The 16,919-nt window shown below is 42.6% G+C and overlaps 1 protein-coding gene across 3 annotated transcripts; it reads left to right on the top strand.

The window, feature by feature from the left end:
- Positions 1-363: 363 nt before the first annotated feature.
- Positions 364-15,050, top strand: spock3 (SPARC (osteonectin), cwcv and kazal like domains proteoglycan 3). Of its 3 annotated transcripts, XM_030093627.1 has the most exons (12): positions 364-500; positions 655-777; positions 8,495-8,503; positions 8,641-8,680; positions 10,323-10,431; positions 11,172-11,280; positions 11,385-11,493; positions 11,722-11,835; positions 11,933-12,154; positions 13,172-13,234; positions 13,333-13,470; positions 14,235-15,050. In XM_030093627.1, the coding sequence occupies exons 2-12, from the start codon at positions 655-657 to the stop codon at positions 14,390-14,392; spliced, it is 1,194 nt and encodes a 397-aa protein (XP_029949487.1). In that variant the 5' UTR covers positions 364-500; the 3' UTR covers positions 14,393-15,050. The 3 variants fall into 3 exon arrangements, with proteins under 3 accessions (XP_029949487.1, XP_029949488.1, XP_029949489.1); XM_030093628.1 differs by lacking the exon at positions 8,495-8,503; XM_030093629.1 differs by lacking the exons at positions 364-500; positions 655-777; positions 8,495-8,503 and adding an exon at positions 8,244-8,300.
- Positions 15,051-16,919: the final 1,869 nt, after the last annotated feature.

The following is a 16,919-nucleotide window of genomic DNA, read 5'->3' as shown; positions in this document are numbered from 1 at the left end:
CCTGGATTATTAATATATCTTTTTTAATAATGTAAAACAGGCAAGCAGTACTGAGTTTATGAAGTAACTCATAAAACACAGCCTCACCTAGAATCTTTTTCACCAGCCTCCACTGATGACATATTTTTGTCGACAAGCCTCTATTTCATTTACTATTGTCTCCTCAAACAAGAATTTGGGTTTTTTAACAGTTAACATTATGAAACATCAGGCAAAAACACATAGAATTTGGTAAAAGCTACAGGGAGCTACTCTCTAGAACAGATCTGTGATCATGACTGCTCCCTCCAGCACTGAAGAGAGGCTGGACAAAAAAAAAAAAAAAAAAGGAAAAGCCTGTCAGAGCGCAGGGCCGCGCACGGTGCCATGCGCGCTCCTGATTTCTGCTGCGCACAGACAGCAGCCGGTGCGGAGAGACAGAGGGAGGAGAGGGCTGCGATTACTAGTGACAGAAAACGGCAGCGAGCGCCTACAGTCTGGAGAGCAGCTGATGCGATAAGGTAAGGGGGGGGAAAGCGGTGGTGTGTGTGGACGTCCCGGACGGTTCGTCGCTGACGGGATGCGGATGGAAGTGGCCCCCGATTTCAGCGCGGCTGCGGTGTCCTACAGCCCGATCCAATGTCCTCTCTCCGCGCTGTTGTTGTGTGTCCGCAGATGCTGAGCGTCGCCTTGCTGTGCGTGTGCGCCGTCGCCCTCGGACGCGTCTCCGCGCGCTCCGACAGCGGCAATTTTTTGGATGATAAGTGGCTCACCGGGAGATGGGATAAATTCAGAGATGTGAGTATAATACCACTCCGGGCTGGCATTATTGTTTCAACACCCCCCCCCCCCCCCCCCCCTCACTTTCCCCTCCACGTTAACTCGCTTACACCCCCACCCCGCTCCCCCCTCATCGGTTTGTGATCATGCGCTCCTCGTTTCGTCGTGTCCGCGCGGCGTGGCGAGGCGCGTCACGCGGCCCGCCGTGGTGTTTATCACACGTTCATCACTCGCTCCGCCGAGACTGTAAATACACGAATAACGACAGGGGACAGTGGTTGCCTGTGTGTGTGTGTGTTTTTTAACGCGATAGCAGTTTCTGCTCCGCGGAGATAGCGCAGGCCTCTCCGGTGCACAATGGCACAGCGCTCGGTCCCAGAAAGGGGCCTAATTACGTTCAGGTACACGCAGCAGAGGCCTGCACGTCCTGGATGGAGAGAATAAACACCTGCCACGAGATAGAGGCAAAGCCAGGCCCATTTAAGTCAGGGTATTTCTTTTATTACTGTGTTTTTGTTTGTATGATATATAAAACTAGAAGTACAACAAGCCCTAGACACCCCGTGTGTCCCTGTGGGGATTTTTAAAGAATATTACAAGAGGTTTCACTGCATCCCAGTGGCCCCCTCTTTCATAGGTTTAATAGGGATTTTGTTTGAACTGATCAGGTTGATTATGCTGCTGGTGAGAGTCTTTTTTTTCCTCCAGCAGACTTCAGCAAGATGCTGTCAGCCACTATTACCCTGACATGTTTATATAAGGCCACTTAATGCACATTGTCATGGCTCATACAGTACAGCCTCTGATCACACATCCCCACTGCCAAGTTGCTGCAAATAATTATTGCTTCAGTGCTTCGCAGTGAAGCTTTATGTAAATCAGACAACTCTCTTTCCACTGGTAAAAGTGCTCGTGTTCACGGTGGTGTCAGGCGGTGGCGGCAACCTTTCGGCTCATGTTTGGGCTTTAATCAATGCTTTCAGATGTTTCAGCGAGTAATACCTTTGATATCAGCTATATTTAACTGATAAAATTCTGTGGAAATTGCAACGCAGCCTTCGAGTGGTGTGCCTTTGCTAAAAAGATATCTTGCCTCCAGCCACAGATTAAATGACTCCACACTACCAGAACTGATTCCTGCACGCTTGAACTTGTGCTCAAACTCACAATCAGTTACACAAAAATAGGCATATCTGTGCACATGTATGCATGCACGCACACACAAACACACACACATAGAAGATTAGAAATTGGCTTTTTGTAAAGTATCTGTACTTTGATGATGCCGACAAAACAGCAGTGTTCAAGCACCATGTAGAAAAATATTCTCTGATGAACAGTTGGACCTTCAAGTTGAATACTTGCTGTAGAAATAGTTTTCTGACAAGAGTCCTTGGTATATTAGCTATCAGAACATAAGAGAGAGAAGAAACACAAAGCAGGAGGTGACACTTATTTCAATATTTAAAAGAAGGCCAAATTCTGTCCCATTTGTTGTTTTCACAATCAACTGAATTCCTCCTCTCACTTTCTGTGATCCTCACATGTGAGCGTGTGAACCCGTCGGCTCAGGTGGACCCATGTGACACAGTTGAAGTCCAACTATTGAACAGGATTTGGATTATGCAAATGGAGTAGGACCAAACGTAAAGGAGGAACTGTGATTGGCCAACTGGCAATGTGCTGTGTTACTTAGGACTATACCTCACTGCTATTTCTGCCGTGCAGAGCCAAAGCTGGTGTGTGTGTGTGTGTGTGTGTGTTGGTGTAATTTGTTAATAACATTTGAAGGTAGAGACATGTCTTAATGTAGAATTTGATTTTTTGTTTGGATCCAGTTTATGTTTCGTTTCATACACAGTCAGTTGATCGTCCTCTAGTGAAAACCCAGCAGTGGAGACTAGTAGGTAGCTAGACGGTAGATGGGATAATGAAGTGACAGCGAAGGATGAAGGAGTGTGAAGTGATTGACTGAGAGCTGAATACTCAGTGTGTATTCAGGCCTGTTTTAACCTTGAAGCTCAGGCATTAGCAGTAGACGGGGAGTGAAAAGGCATTATGTGCCCTGTATATACACGCTCTGGTAATCATTTCCTGTTTTCATGTTATGTCCTAGATTGTGTGTGTTTGTGTGAGTATGTGTGTTTGCATTCTTTCATACAGGAATGCATCAGTACGGTATAGTGAGGTATTCTTCTCAATAACAATTGATTGAGTTGCAGCCTTGTGAGACTTATTCTTTTATTTGTACGTTGTTTCTCATGGTATAAACTACTATACTTTTGAACGTTATGTTCATCTTTGTAAGTGTAGGCTGGACTATGGCGCAATGAAGTTTCTGGATTATTAGATACACTGTATTTGCAGATGATGCCAGTTTGATTGATGCAGCCATACAAACGCACGCAGCCCAGCACAGCTCTGGCACAATACTGTCACACGCTGTGTACATTTTATGGAGGTTACAGCTCGAGGGACCAGTTAGCATGGGAGAGCTACAGCTGATTGTCATGACACACAGTGTGTGAACTGTCAGACGATGACGAGCGCACTTCAGAGATTCATGGCCTACATACCGCGTCTTTTCAGGAAATGAAAAGATGAAGCTGCTTTGTGAAGAAAGGACTTTCAACTGTGATTTTGTGATTCATTAAGGAGCTCATTACAAACAAATAACCGCAAAAGAAGCAAATGCGCTGTGTGGCATGTGTTAGTTATCTTTACTTTACTTTTACTTTCCAAAATGCTCACTGATGGTTCCATCTGTGCTTTTGTGATGAGGGTGTAAATGTCACATTTATGTAATAAAAAAAAATTGTTGATCCAAAGTAAATTTACAAGAAAATAAGAGTTTGTTGCGACACATTAGAATTTTGAACTTAGTTTTCACAATGAATTTCACAAAAATAACACAATGTACTCAAAATTACTACGCATTACAAAAGCCTAAATGATCTTAATTTAAAGATTATGCTTGTTGTGTGATTACTACTAATCCAGACATATGCAGAGTGAATATAAATACAAGTATGACATATTAAATTGAATTTTTTTTAGGAGGGACTTCAATTGCAATTTGGCACATTGTACCTGTTTACAAACAGCTGAAACAACACAGTGCCTTTATAAAATGACTCCTGACTTCAGGAGAAAAATAACATTCCTCATGTATGTATTAAACATTAATTCTACATCCAATAAGCATTCATTAGTATTTATTATCTCTACTCTGCACCAATGCATCTGAGAATCTACTCGCATTTTGGGCCAAATGTTGCTACACTGTGACTTAAATATTATATGTCAAGCATGTACTTTTTACTTTCATCTTTCAGCGAGAGCCATAAGTGGGTCCCCTGCTATGTGCGCTAGATAGGATCTTGGCCACTGACGTACTGTAAGTCCTGTTAGGATTGCTCAAAAGCCCGGGGCAGTTTTATCTGTGTCGGTGCCATCTCTGTTTTGTTTTTTGTTTTTTTGACATTCTGGTCCTTTTGCTGGACCTTGGCAAGCTTCCAGCACTGGCACAGAGGCGGGAGATAAACTGACAATGACAGGAAAAACACAATAAATTGACAAACGCTTAATGTCATGACACAGTGTTGGAGAAAAATAGCAGCTTTTTTTCGACCGTACTTATTAAAGCAGATTATGCCGTTTCGTCGTTCCCGCTCTTGCTTTTGTGTGTTTTTGTCGTGCGTGTCTGTCCTGCGTTGTTTGTGTTGTGGAGTGTGAATGATGCAGAGAAGGTACAGAGCTGGAGGCCTTTTCCACTTCAGAGCACCTTACTGTGGATTTGTGTGTGTTTGTGCGTGCATGCATGCGACAAGCTTGAGCAAGACAAGCACAGGGAAACGTGTACATATTTCTCCCGCTTGGAAGTCGGCGAGACGGCAGCGGGAATCGCATCAAAGGAAGAAAGCGATTAAGGAGCAATTAGGACGGCCTGACTCAGATCTGTGAAAATCCGAAGTGAGAAAAGTAGCTGTCAAAAACAACATATTGAAAAAGTTTTGGTTTTTTTTTTTTTCCTTGAGCATGTGGATGAATCCACATAAAATCAATAAGCACAGCAGCAAATTAGGCTAACGGGCCAAGAGTGCCCAATTCACCGCATTTATTTGTGCAAAAGCAAAGGCTTTTGTTACGACCGTTAGGGGAGACGTGAAAAAAAAAAAGGAGGGATAGAAGTTGCTATTTTAGAGAGCACTCAGGAGGCCATTAGACCTATTGTTGAATTTTAGGTTTTCTGTGTTTTTTAGAGAAGTGGCTGGTTGCATGTGCAGTGAAGTGCATTCATGCGGTTATTTGATGTTTTGTAGTGCTGACAGATTCTGGCACTAAAGTCAGCGCTGTGATGGTAAGTTTGTTTGTTTACAGAGCTGTGTGTGTGTATGTGTGTGTGTGTGTGTGTGTGTGTGTGTGTGTGTGTCTGTGTCTGTGTGTCTGTGTGTGTCTGTGTGTGTCTGTGTGTGTCTGTGTCTGTGTCTGTTGATTCCATTAAGGAATCAGACCGCAAGCACTTTTGTTGTCTTGACTGGTCCAGAGGGCCTGGCCCCCATAATGCAATGTTCTCATTATTTAGTCTCTACAGGCTGCGCTGCTAGAAGGGACCGTTCCTCAACAAAGACAAATGCTTCTCTTTACCATTATCTTTGCTTTAGCTTTTACTGTGTGTGTGTTTTTTTATATATATTTCATATAGGTTTAATTTAAAGCAGCAAAAAAGGTCACATTTTATTCCTGCTTTTGTTTGAAAAAAGTGAAATAAAAAGGAGGAATTCATTTCAACAAAAAAATGAGTTTGCGTTTGCTCTGCTTACATTTTCAGCAGATTAAAAAAAAGGGAGACAGCTGAAACAATTAGCATGCTTTGGCTAACACGCATTGAATTGCATTATCAGAAATTGAATCAAATCTTGATGCACTGATGGTTTTGGAGAAATCAGGAATATCAATTAAAATTTGAAAATTGAACTATTTTAATGAAAATGTGTGTCAGTAACATTTAAATGCAGGTGATGGAACGTGAAACCCAATTGAAATGGCATCTTCCAAGTCAGCACGACGGATAAAGCATACAAATACAACAGAGCCTATACTTTATTCACAATAGAATTTATAAAAACATCATATGGATGTAATTCTAACATTTAATGGGAACAAAGCCCTATTTTAACTGTAATTGTATCAAGACATCTCAAAGTTTGGACACTGGCAGCACAAAGGCTGAAAACGTCTGCAGTGCCGTTATAAACAACATCTGACAGACCATTCGGTTGTGAATGAGGTGAATTAACAGCAAGTTACCAACATGACTGGATAAGGAAGAGCTGTTAATGGCAAGGCGAGTCTCTGAGAAGTAAAGAAAGATGAAAGGTCACCAATCTGTTGCTAACAGTGAAAAAAATCCAGAAAAATGTTCCTCAATGTATAACGAATGAAAGCAATTCAGATCCGAAGATGAGATGGAGAAATTTCTGTCTGCACACGCCTGAAGGTCAGTCTTGGCGAACTGTGATCTTTTGGTTTCTGTACTTCGAATCAGAGCAGAGGCCGAGGAACACTTCCACAAATCCTGTCTGAGAACGGCGCAAACAGCCAGTCCAAGTTAAAGCCGCGTCACGCAAAGAAGTCATTTTTGAGGGCGGACATAAAGAGGGAAGCCCCCCCAGTTTGAGTTCGAGCTTTTTATGCTGTGTTTGCATGTTGCCTAGTATGTGCAGCTGTCTGTTGATGTGAATGAGAGCTACGTGTGGATGTTTTTGCCGTGATGGACCGGCAGATTGTATTAACGGGAGTTTGACCTGAATTTTGCGTGAGGGAGGAAGCGGCATTGAAACTGGATCGTGCGACGTGAAAAACTTCTGCGGTGAGACGAAAGACGAAAGCCACCCCCGTCACAGTGACCACGTAATGCCAGACTTAGAAAATTTTCTGTTCCGCAAAAATTGTAAAGGGTCTTTTTTTTTTTTTTTGAAGAACATTTGCCCTTGTGATTCTTTGGTTTTGCTGTTGCAATGCAAACAAAAAACTTCTGTCTAAGAAGTTTCACTCCGGTTTTCCCCTCTTCATGGCTTGTATACACAGATAAACCCACACAAACACACCATACAATAGAAACAAAGACATTTGTGTTCCTCTTTCAACTTTGTCTTTTTCAGATGTCAAACATGTACATTTTCCAGATTCTTCAATATATCTCATTATAGTATGAGACATGCCATGCCGTCGCCGTCTGTTTTGACACAAAGCCAGCTCTAAGCTCTCCGAGAGTGACATTATAACCAAATCCGAGGCAGCACAGTTGTCTCTGATCACAGTCACATGCCCGTCGTTACTGCGCTGTGATCAGTGTTCAAAGCCTCAGAATATCAGTGGAAAGGCATCTCCAGTCAGTTTCCTTGAGTTTCTCAGCAAACTAAAAAGTCTTTGAACACCCAGCAGTTTTTTTTTTTTTTTTTTTTTTTGGGGGGGGGGACTGTGGCACTTCTCGTTCTTTCATTTCTCCTACTAATCCCGAGAGGACCAGCACTTTTTCAGGAACAGCTTCTGACCCCTGAAGTTAGAAATCTTCCTGGGAAAACCATTTTGTTCTTCTGCTTGGTATTTATAGATATAACGGAGGGGGGATCGGTCAAACCCTTTGATATGTGCTTTTGAATGATCCACTTCCTAAATTTACATATGCGCTTGACTTAACTCATAAATGGAAAATACAATTATTCATATTTATTAGCTGAGAGTATGTATTTAAAGAATTATAAAGGAAATATTGTGTTTTCTCATAAATCGCTGCCATTTTAGGAACACCTGGAAGTGATGCGAATGTATTATATGTGGTAAAATGTATTTACAGCTCACAAATGACCAGTGGACTAGAGCTGCTGTATCCAGACTGTGGTCACGGAGGGCTGGAGTTTCTGCATTTATTTTACAACACTTCAGACTAGAAATTAGCATTTAAACAAGGTATGAAAGACCTGTGTGTAATTATGTGACGGCTGACTGTATGCGATTGATAAATGCAACCAAAATGAAAGACAGCTAAGAAAAAAATATATTATTACAGAAACAGTGCAAATATGAAGTGAACGGGATCTCGGAAGTCAGACAGTATAAAATCAACTCGCAACTCACTACTTGTCTCTTTGTCTTAACCCCATTTACCCTTTTATCATTGCATACAAAGCCTGCACCTGCTGGGCGTGTCTCCTTCTCTGTCCGTCTGCTAAACTCTTGCAGTCACTCACCTCTGCAGGGCTTATTTAGCCCAAGGGAGCACATTCACAGGCAATGAACTGAGGCTCTCGGAGACACGAAGAACAGCTTTCAAGCAAGATTACTGTAAAGCCACATTTCATTAGTAACAAAAGTTTGCAGCAGTTACTGAAGTCCACCTCAAGTTACATTTGTATTCCCTAAAATGTTGAAACGAGGTGCAGAAATCGTCTTTCAGCACTCGCTTTGGTTTGTATGTACACATGCCACACGCCTGAATGGATCCACTCACTCCGACAGGCCCCTCGTATTCAGAAGATGTCAGGAAGCTGCTGTCATAACATCTATATTATCCTTACATGATGAATGCATGTTCCCCGAGGCTATACCTGGTGGCGTGGTTTGTGTGATTTGTAGTTTCCCCATGTGCACACTTCATCATGCAAAGTTTCCAGTCGAACAGAAAAAGCTAATCTAAATTAATTCTCTGTCTCTGTAATGCTTTCTCCCGAAGGAAGTCGAGGTTTGTATGAGTCATTAATTGTGCTCTCTGCCCGAGAGCCAGTCCTCTTGAAATCTGCCATGTATATTTTATTCAAGATGTCTTTTGAACAATGTTTTTTTCTGATGATTTTGTTGTATCGATTATCCATCTTTCAGGAGCCTGGAACATGGACTCCATCCAAGCCCTTTGATCAAGGTGGGTGTGAAGGAGAAGCCTGGAGTGGCTGTTGCTGTGGGCTGTGTGAGAAAACGAGTCCAGGAAAACACAACGTGCCCAAAGTGCCGCTGGCCGATCCTGTACAAATTGTTACATTTGTTATTTTAGGAAAAAAAAAAACATTAGAAAAATATGGCTACAGCAGTGTTTGATTCTTGCTGTACTTTATGTTTGAGAGTTATAGGACATTTATGGGGGTTTTTTTTTAATATAAAATGTTGCTGGTCAAGTTTATTTTTTTATTTATTATTCCCAGAAATTCTCCACCTGTTACTGAAAAACAGTGACGAACACTTTCCTGTAAGTCACCCTCTCTCCTGCGGACAGTGTGCGACTGACCGGCACAGTAACGATAAAAAGAAGCTGATCTCATCATCAGATTATGATCTAATGAGAGCTTTATGTCCGTACTTACATTAGCAATAATTGTATTTACAGGCTTTATATAACATGTTGTGGGAGCTTTTTTTTTGTTGGAACACATCAATCAGTGTTTGTTACTTTCAAGATAACTTTGCTAAAAAGTCAAAACACAACACAACACAAACCCCCCCGATGTGAATAAACTGGTACGACTTTCTATTTTTAGATGGTCTCATATGTCATTATATCCTGACGGTGATAAACTCTTACGCACATCGCCATCCGCCCGGACACAAACATTTCCAGTCTAACTTATCACTACCCTAAAACAAACGCACACACCCACACATACACACACACACACACACACACACACACACAGACATGTTAGCGAAACAATAGCATTAGATAGTGCGTTGGAGGATGGAGGCAGGATAATCTGCCAAAGCTGCTCAGGGATTACAGTAAGGTTCTTTGGAGCAGAGGTCATTCACAAACTGTTCTGAGAACAGCTAAAGGCCTGGGATCCTGCTCACAGGTGGCTCACTGAAGGCTGACTCAGGATCAGATGCCGCTGTCTTGTGTTCCCCAACAGCGATCGCACCCCCTGCCTGAGTTTCAGATCTAAAATCAGCGCTTACCTTCAAAGCCTTGCTCGGCTCCTCGCTGCGGGATCTGACATGTGATCAGTTTGATTTGGATTACTGAAGGAACATGCATGAGAACAACGGTCAGTGCGGCCTGATCTAAGATCAGCAGCAGCGTCGAGAACCAGTCCCATCTGTTTTTAGCTGTCAGGACACTTAACAGTATTAAGGCTTACAGTTAAGTGTGAGAGTGTCAATGCCAGTAAACTGTGAGTGAGGAAAACACGATGAGACGACTTTTAAACGCACACAGACAAGAACAATGCCGCATCTCTGGAGTCTACCCAACGGTGTCTTAACAGTGAAAACAGAGTTTGGACAAAAGAAACCTTGTTTTTCTGTGTTTACACCTTCTGTTTCAGTTGTTCAAGGAATCTCTGTGGTTCAGTTTTATTTGCAAACACACACACACACAGCAGATTACACACACACACACACACACACACACACACACTAGCAATTCCTTATGTATATATATATATATATATACATGTATATATATATATATATATATATATATATATATATATATATATATATATATATATATATATATATATATATATATATATATATATATATACACATATATCTTTGCTCTGTGCTTTCAGGCCTTGATCCAGCCAAAGATCCCTGCCTGAAGATCAAATGCAGTCGCCACAAGGTGTGTGTGGCTGAGGATTACAAGACGGCCACTTGTGTCAGCCAGAGGAGAGTTAGGTGAGGACACACAGTTGCTTCTTAAAGCTGAGAGCCTTTCAAAGCCACCTCGCTGCAATTATATATATTTGTTCCAAACTGATTTTTTTTTTTTTTTAGTATAGAAATAGAAACTAATGAAATCTCGATGTAAACATAACATCCAATTCTACTTTTCCCTTATTTTTTCTGCTCACTTGCCTATTTATTCAGCATGATAAAGCAGCAACACCAGAGGGGCGGCCGTTTTTCCTTCTTCCATTTTCCAGCTGCTCTGCTGGTTGCCCGGCTCTCTTGTGACTGTTGTGCGACATTACTGTTTCGTCCAATTACCAGGGCACTGGCACTGCCTTACAACGGACGCAAAGTCCTGCCAAAGTGATATGAATGGGCTTTGTATGTGTGTGCGTATGTGCGTCGTTTCTGTCTGGGACACTGCAGACTGGGCAGAGGACAGTAACACCACACTGACCTCATTTCCCATTCTTTGCAACAACACAATTCCCACAACACAGTGAAAGCGAATCAGAAAATAATCATACACAAATCCCCAATCCTTGTCTCATTTCTGAAATTGATGTAAGAACAAGACAATACATCACAGATACAAAATGCTCAGAAGACATTAGTTTCCAGCGAAGCTGGGATTATGCATCGCATGAGCAACAGTGCGTTTGTGGAACGACGCGTCACCTGAAATCTGCTCATGTGCATGGAAGTCACTGTGTTTAAACGTTATTATATTCCAATCTCTCCTTCAGTTTCAAAGATGCTAATTTGTACCAGAGTCCGGGGTCCAAGTGCAAACCCTGCCCTGTGGTTCACCCCTCGCCTGTTTGTGGAACTGATGGCCACACCTACTCCACCAAGGTAAAAATAAGGACTTCGCTTTTCACCCACAGCTTTTCAATTCCTCTTAAAGAAACTCACATCCTGATTTTGCTTCCCCTTCTGTCTGTGTGGCTCTTGATCAGTGTAAGTTGGACTACCAGGCGTGCATCACGGGAAAGAAGATTACTGTGAAGTGCTCTGGCATGTGTCCTTGTCCCTCTCAGCCTGAACACAGCTCTGCAGAGAAGAAAGGTACACAGCTCCGCACCGATGAACGCACACGGGAAGATACAATAAATTCTCCTTAGTTAAACACTTTTTCACTTTGTTCAAGTCCATGTTTTAATGTAGGATTCTGCAATACTTAAGTATCTGACTCAGAGTTTTGAAGAGGTTCGACGGCCCTGTGCCTCGGTAGGAGGCAAGGGTTGGTACTGAAGCGTCGCTTCTCTGCTGTTAATCATTTGTAATATTCCTCAGTTTGCAGTGAGTCGGATCTGAAGGAGGTGGTGAGTCGTCTGAGGGACTGGTTCAGAGTGCTGCACGAGAACAGCAACCACAAGAGAGTCAAGATCCAGAAGCCCGAGAAGAACAGTGAGTCGCGTGGCAGGGATTCTGAAATACACACTTCATTCAAACGTTCGTTTTCACACAGATGTAACTCACGACACCTGCCAATTCTCCTCAACAGAGTTCGAAGTTGGGGCGTCACCCATTTGCAAGGACCCTCTGGGTTGGATGTTCTCTCGACTGGACACAAACTTCGACATGCAGCTGGACCAGTCGGAGATCAGGAGCCTCTACCTGGACAGGAACGAGCCGTGCTCCGACGCCTTCTTCAAATCCTGCGACACACACGCCGACAAAGTCATCACCAGCTCCGAGTGGTGCACAGGCTTTCAGAGATACACAGGTATTTATCTTGTGAATACCATCTATTGGCACCGGGGACAATTTTCCATCACACCCTGTTCATTCATTCTGATTCTGCGCGCTGTTCTGAAGCAGCTGATTTCCAGCATGTTTGGATGCACTTTTTGCAACTTTTCAAATCCATTGGGAACATTTGAACTTCACGTGCTCGACACAGACACTTTCTAAATGTTGCACTAATTCCGTGCCATAATTCGAACATCTTTTCCAGTTTTGCCTTCACAAGAAGCAGCTCCTCTCTATCTGTGTTTAACAACCAGGATCCTGGGAGTTGTCGCTCCGCATGTTTTAAAGATCTCCTGCTCCAGTGCGCCTAATTTACATGAATGAGTTGTCATTAAATTCTGTGGAGGCCTGATTCATTGGAATCAGGTGTGAAGGAGTCGGGAGGCGTCAGATACATGCCGTGCAGACGCTCCTCAGGAGCACGATAAGGAGACAGTGATTTAATATTCTGTTATTTGGCACAGTTGATTTGTCTGACTGACTGATTGCTAATGTCTGTTTCCTCCTTCTACTTGTTCTTGGCTCTTAGTAGTTGCTTAGATGAGCGCAATGCAGTGGCTCGCCAAGTAACGTGACATCCAAACCAAGTTGTAATAAGTCAGAACTTTTCTCCCACCAACTTCTACTCCTTCTGCTCAGTCGGAGCAGCATTTTATTTCTGGATGTGTACGTAGCATTACTGTAAGCTTTGAGGCACAGTGCAACACAATGCAGTGCAATCAACGGCCGAGAGCGCCATTGTGTGAAACTCTGGTATGAAAAATAGTTTTCTGGGTATGAAAGGACAGTATTTTCTGATGAATCACTGGAGCTGCACTTTGCAAAAGCAAAGACAGCAAGAAGACAAACATCATGACAAAAGCAAAAAGTGTGGAGCGAGAGAGAGAGCGAGAAAGAGAGAATGCGGGACTCATACAAACAGATGCCGTCCCCCCCAAAAAAAGCCGACTTCTGCAGTTTGTTGCCAAAGTCCCTTGTCTCTCCCTTTCAGATTCTCCGTGTAAAGCAGAGCTGTCCAGTATCAACAAAAAGCAAGCGGGGAAAAAGCTCCTTGGTGAGACGCACACAGAGCATAACAAATAAACCCTCTCCAGCATCGTGCCGCCCCTCTCTCATTGCCCCGGTCTGCGTGTTTTCCGCTTGAATTTGCAGGTCAGTATCTGCCGTCCTGCGACGAGGACGGTTACTACAGGTCCCACCAGTGCCACAGCAGCAGCGGGCAGTGCTGGTGTGTGGATCGCTATGGCAACGAGGTGGCCGGCTCCCGGACCCACGGTCCTGCCGACTGCGGTAAGCAGGAGCGCTGAGATGTCGCTGTGTTTATAGAAGAAAATAAAAGAGGTGCAGCACCAAGTTATCCAAACTATCTGAGGTTTTTTGACAGCAACATTATCCATAGAGCCTATTATGAGTTAGCATAATAGTTGCTGCAGTCTGTATTTTGATAGTTTATACCCGTTGTTTTGTTGCTTCGTTTACTTGGTGAACATAAATTCAGCAGCATAAATGTGCATCTTTAAAAAAAAAGAAACGCTAAAATGAAGATTACACAGCGTCTTCCCCCCGTCTGACTGATGTAGCTCGGTTCGGTCAGCAGACATACACAGTTCAGCCAATTGGTCACAGCAACTCTACAACGATACAGCCATGTGCTCTTCATTATCTCCGCTACCAAGAAGTAATTATTGAATGTAATCAAGGACTGTCTGACCCGGCGCATCCACATCATGACACAAGCCGCTACTTTGCTGACCGGATTGAATTCTTTCCGCTTGAGTGATCAGGTCAAAAACCACTGAATAAAGATTTACTAACTGGATCAATCCCATAATGCTTTCACTGTGCCTGTGATACCCCACCCAGCTTTAACCGGATGCCTGCTGGTCATGAAGTCGGATTTGTTTTTGTGGTTAATCGAGCTAGCTGTGTTTCTTTTTTGTACGTTTTGGGGGAAGCGAAACACCTGAGTGTCACTGTCCTCGTTCAGGGTGTGGTCAGTAAAAAGACAAACAGCAGGTGTTCAGGGGTAAGACTGGGTTTCTCATTTGTTTCAGGAGTGATTTTGGAGTCCTCCGGGGACCTTGGCAGCGGAGACTCTCTGTTTACAGACGACGACGAGGATTCGTTCGTCCTCAATGACCAGGCTACTATGGACGATGAGGACGACGAAGATGAGGATGATGAAGATGACAATGATGAATATCTGTCGTAATTTTCACAGAAAAAAAAGAAAATGACAAAAAAAAAAAAAAAAAAAGAGAGAGAAAACTGTTTGTTTGGTCAAACTGCACGTTTCTAGGTGATTCCCCAAGCAGATACTTAATCATACTAACAGCCTATGGACTACTCTCAGTGTACTGTTTGTTCATAAGTCTAAAAAGAAAAAAAATACTCCTGGCAAACGTTTTTTTGATTTTTCTTCCTGTTTAAATATAAAAATATGAGTGGTTAATGGCACTTGTTCACTTGTGTGTCAGCCAACCAGATAACATGACAAGGACTCATGGACAAGCTGCCCATGGTTTGGATTCGGTCGTATGTGCAAAGACCTTTCCCCCTCATTGGACCAGTCCACGTCCTCCAGTGTGTCCTGTCTTTGTGCAGCGCTCCGATGCCTGAGTGTGTTGATGCCTAAGGCGCAATGTTTTAAAGAGATTTCCCTCCTCTTCTTTCCTTTCTCCTCCTCCCCCCCGCAACACTGTACTCCTTATCAAATGTTCCTGTGTATAGGTGGGATGTCGATGATGTAGATAAGAAAATATTGCACTCTTTAGGTTTTCTTTTGATCTTGATTTGTAACTGTGACTGTAACTGTGTGGAAAAAAAAAAGTACAAGATAAGAGTTAGACATGCTTCATTAGAAGAATTAAGATGAAAAACAACAAAAAAAAAAGAGAGAGAGGAAAAAGCTCTGTGAGTCAGATAACAATCAGAACCGGCATGCTAGCTGTTTTCACTGAGAAACAAATCAAGCTGAATCAATTCAAAGGCTCAGCAACAAACAAGGAAAAACAAATTACTGTTTGGCCGGTGGTGTTGGGGAGGGTGGGGGATATTGTTGTCTATTTTTCTAATCCATTGTAGGATGAATACAGAAGATGAAACAGATTTGTCTTAGCATGTCAAATACTGTGTAATGTTGTTTCGGTCTGAAGAACCAGAGGCTAAACCTTTGTGGTACAAAGCAGAATAATAATGGAGCTTGAGGTTTGAGAAATTCCTTCAGGCGAGAGCGGATGAAACTACACTTGCATAGCTATAAAGTGCTTGATCCACAAATCTGTGTTGGAAGAAGAAAATACAAAAGAGAAAATGCTTGCTGACCTTTGATGGGTCAGCGAGCTCAGAGAAAACTTCATCAGAGCTTAGAATAAAACGCGGCGTCGATGTTTTTAAATTTTCTGATGCGACTCTTGGACACACAGTCTAACAGAACAGATCTCTTGCACAGTAACACAGTAACCACAGAGCCATGCAGACCTGTTGAAAATGTTGGGCAGGGGCCAGAGGGAGAGGTGTGCCTTTTACCGGTGAGGACAGATGGGGGTAATGGAGGGGGGTGGGGGCGAGCATGCTTACGGGACCGACTTAAACTCGTCATTACACCGCATAAGAGTGGCTTCACTGCTAAGCCTGCTTACTACTTGGATTTCGGTATGGCATGTGTTTTGGGTCTCTCTTATGGTGGTGTTACCTTAGGCCATACTTCAGATCTCTTCATTTGTTACATAGGATAGCTAGAATGTAGAAAAAGCACAGAGATGCTTAGCAGTTAAGGAGTACAAACACTTAGATCCTGCTGGATTTGAACCTGTTTTATATGTTACACATTGGCTATAGAGGAGGTTTTGGTTTAGACAGCTTTATATGAGAAGAAAATGATCATCGTAAAATGTTTGCTTTTACTTTGTTTCCGAAGCTTGATTTGTACCGAACTACTTAAAGTGTTACTGTCAGGATTTAGAATTGAACCTGGTCCCGGTTGTGTGTATAGCTGTTCAGTCAGGTGACTGTTTACACAAACCTGGGATCAGTTGAGCTCCTGTGTTAATTTTCAGCAATTAATCTGCCACCGGGCTTCATTTCGAATCAAATATCTGTCGATATTCCATGTTAAGACCTTAAAAGTGCCATCAAAATGTCCAATAGATTTATTTTTGTTTGTTTTTCTTCTTCTTCCTCTTCCTTATTGTTATTATTATTATTATTATATTATTATTATTTTTGCTCCCTTCATTCTTTGTAATTTCAATTCACTTTACGAACTGAAAGTCGTTTCAGTCTCAAAGTGTGCTGTTTCATGAGTTTGACGACATGCAAATCATTTTGATGACCTCAAACACTGTAGCCACTCTCAACCAATCACACACTGTCATCACAGCTCTGATAGTGTTTAAAGGTTATGATACAGATGCATTTTTTACAGTGTATGTATGATTTGCTGAAATAAAAAGCTATATTGACCAACGCCGTAGTCGCCACAGGTTTCTACTTTGATGACACACACAGGAAGAAGTGGGCCTCCTCTCATTTCCTCGCCGCGGCGTTTCAGTTCTTTATTTATGCGCATTTCTTTAGAAAGTGACAGACATGACGCTGACGTACGTATGCTATAAAAGTTGGGGATTTTTACACATGCGAGAGCTGGTAACTTTGTTTTAAGAGCACAGCTGTTTTTTTGAGGATTTTTTTTCCAATGACATGACACATCTGCCACATCTGCCATAGGTGAAAGCGTT

This window comes from Salarias fasciatus, chromosome 6 (genome assembly GCF_902148845.1).
Source record: "Salarias fasciatus chromosome 6, fSalaFa1.1, whole genome shotgun sequence".
Lineage (NCBI taxonomy): Eukaryota > Metazoa > Chordata > Actinopteri > Blenniiformes > Blenniidae > Salarias > Salarias fasciatus.
Note: the sequence above shows the minus strand (reverse complement) of the source record. Positions and strands in the feature narration are given on the sequence as shown.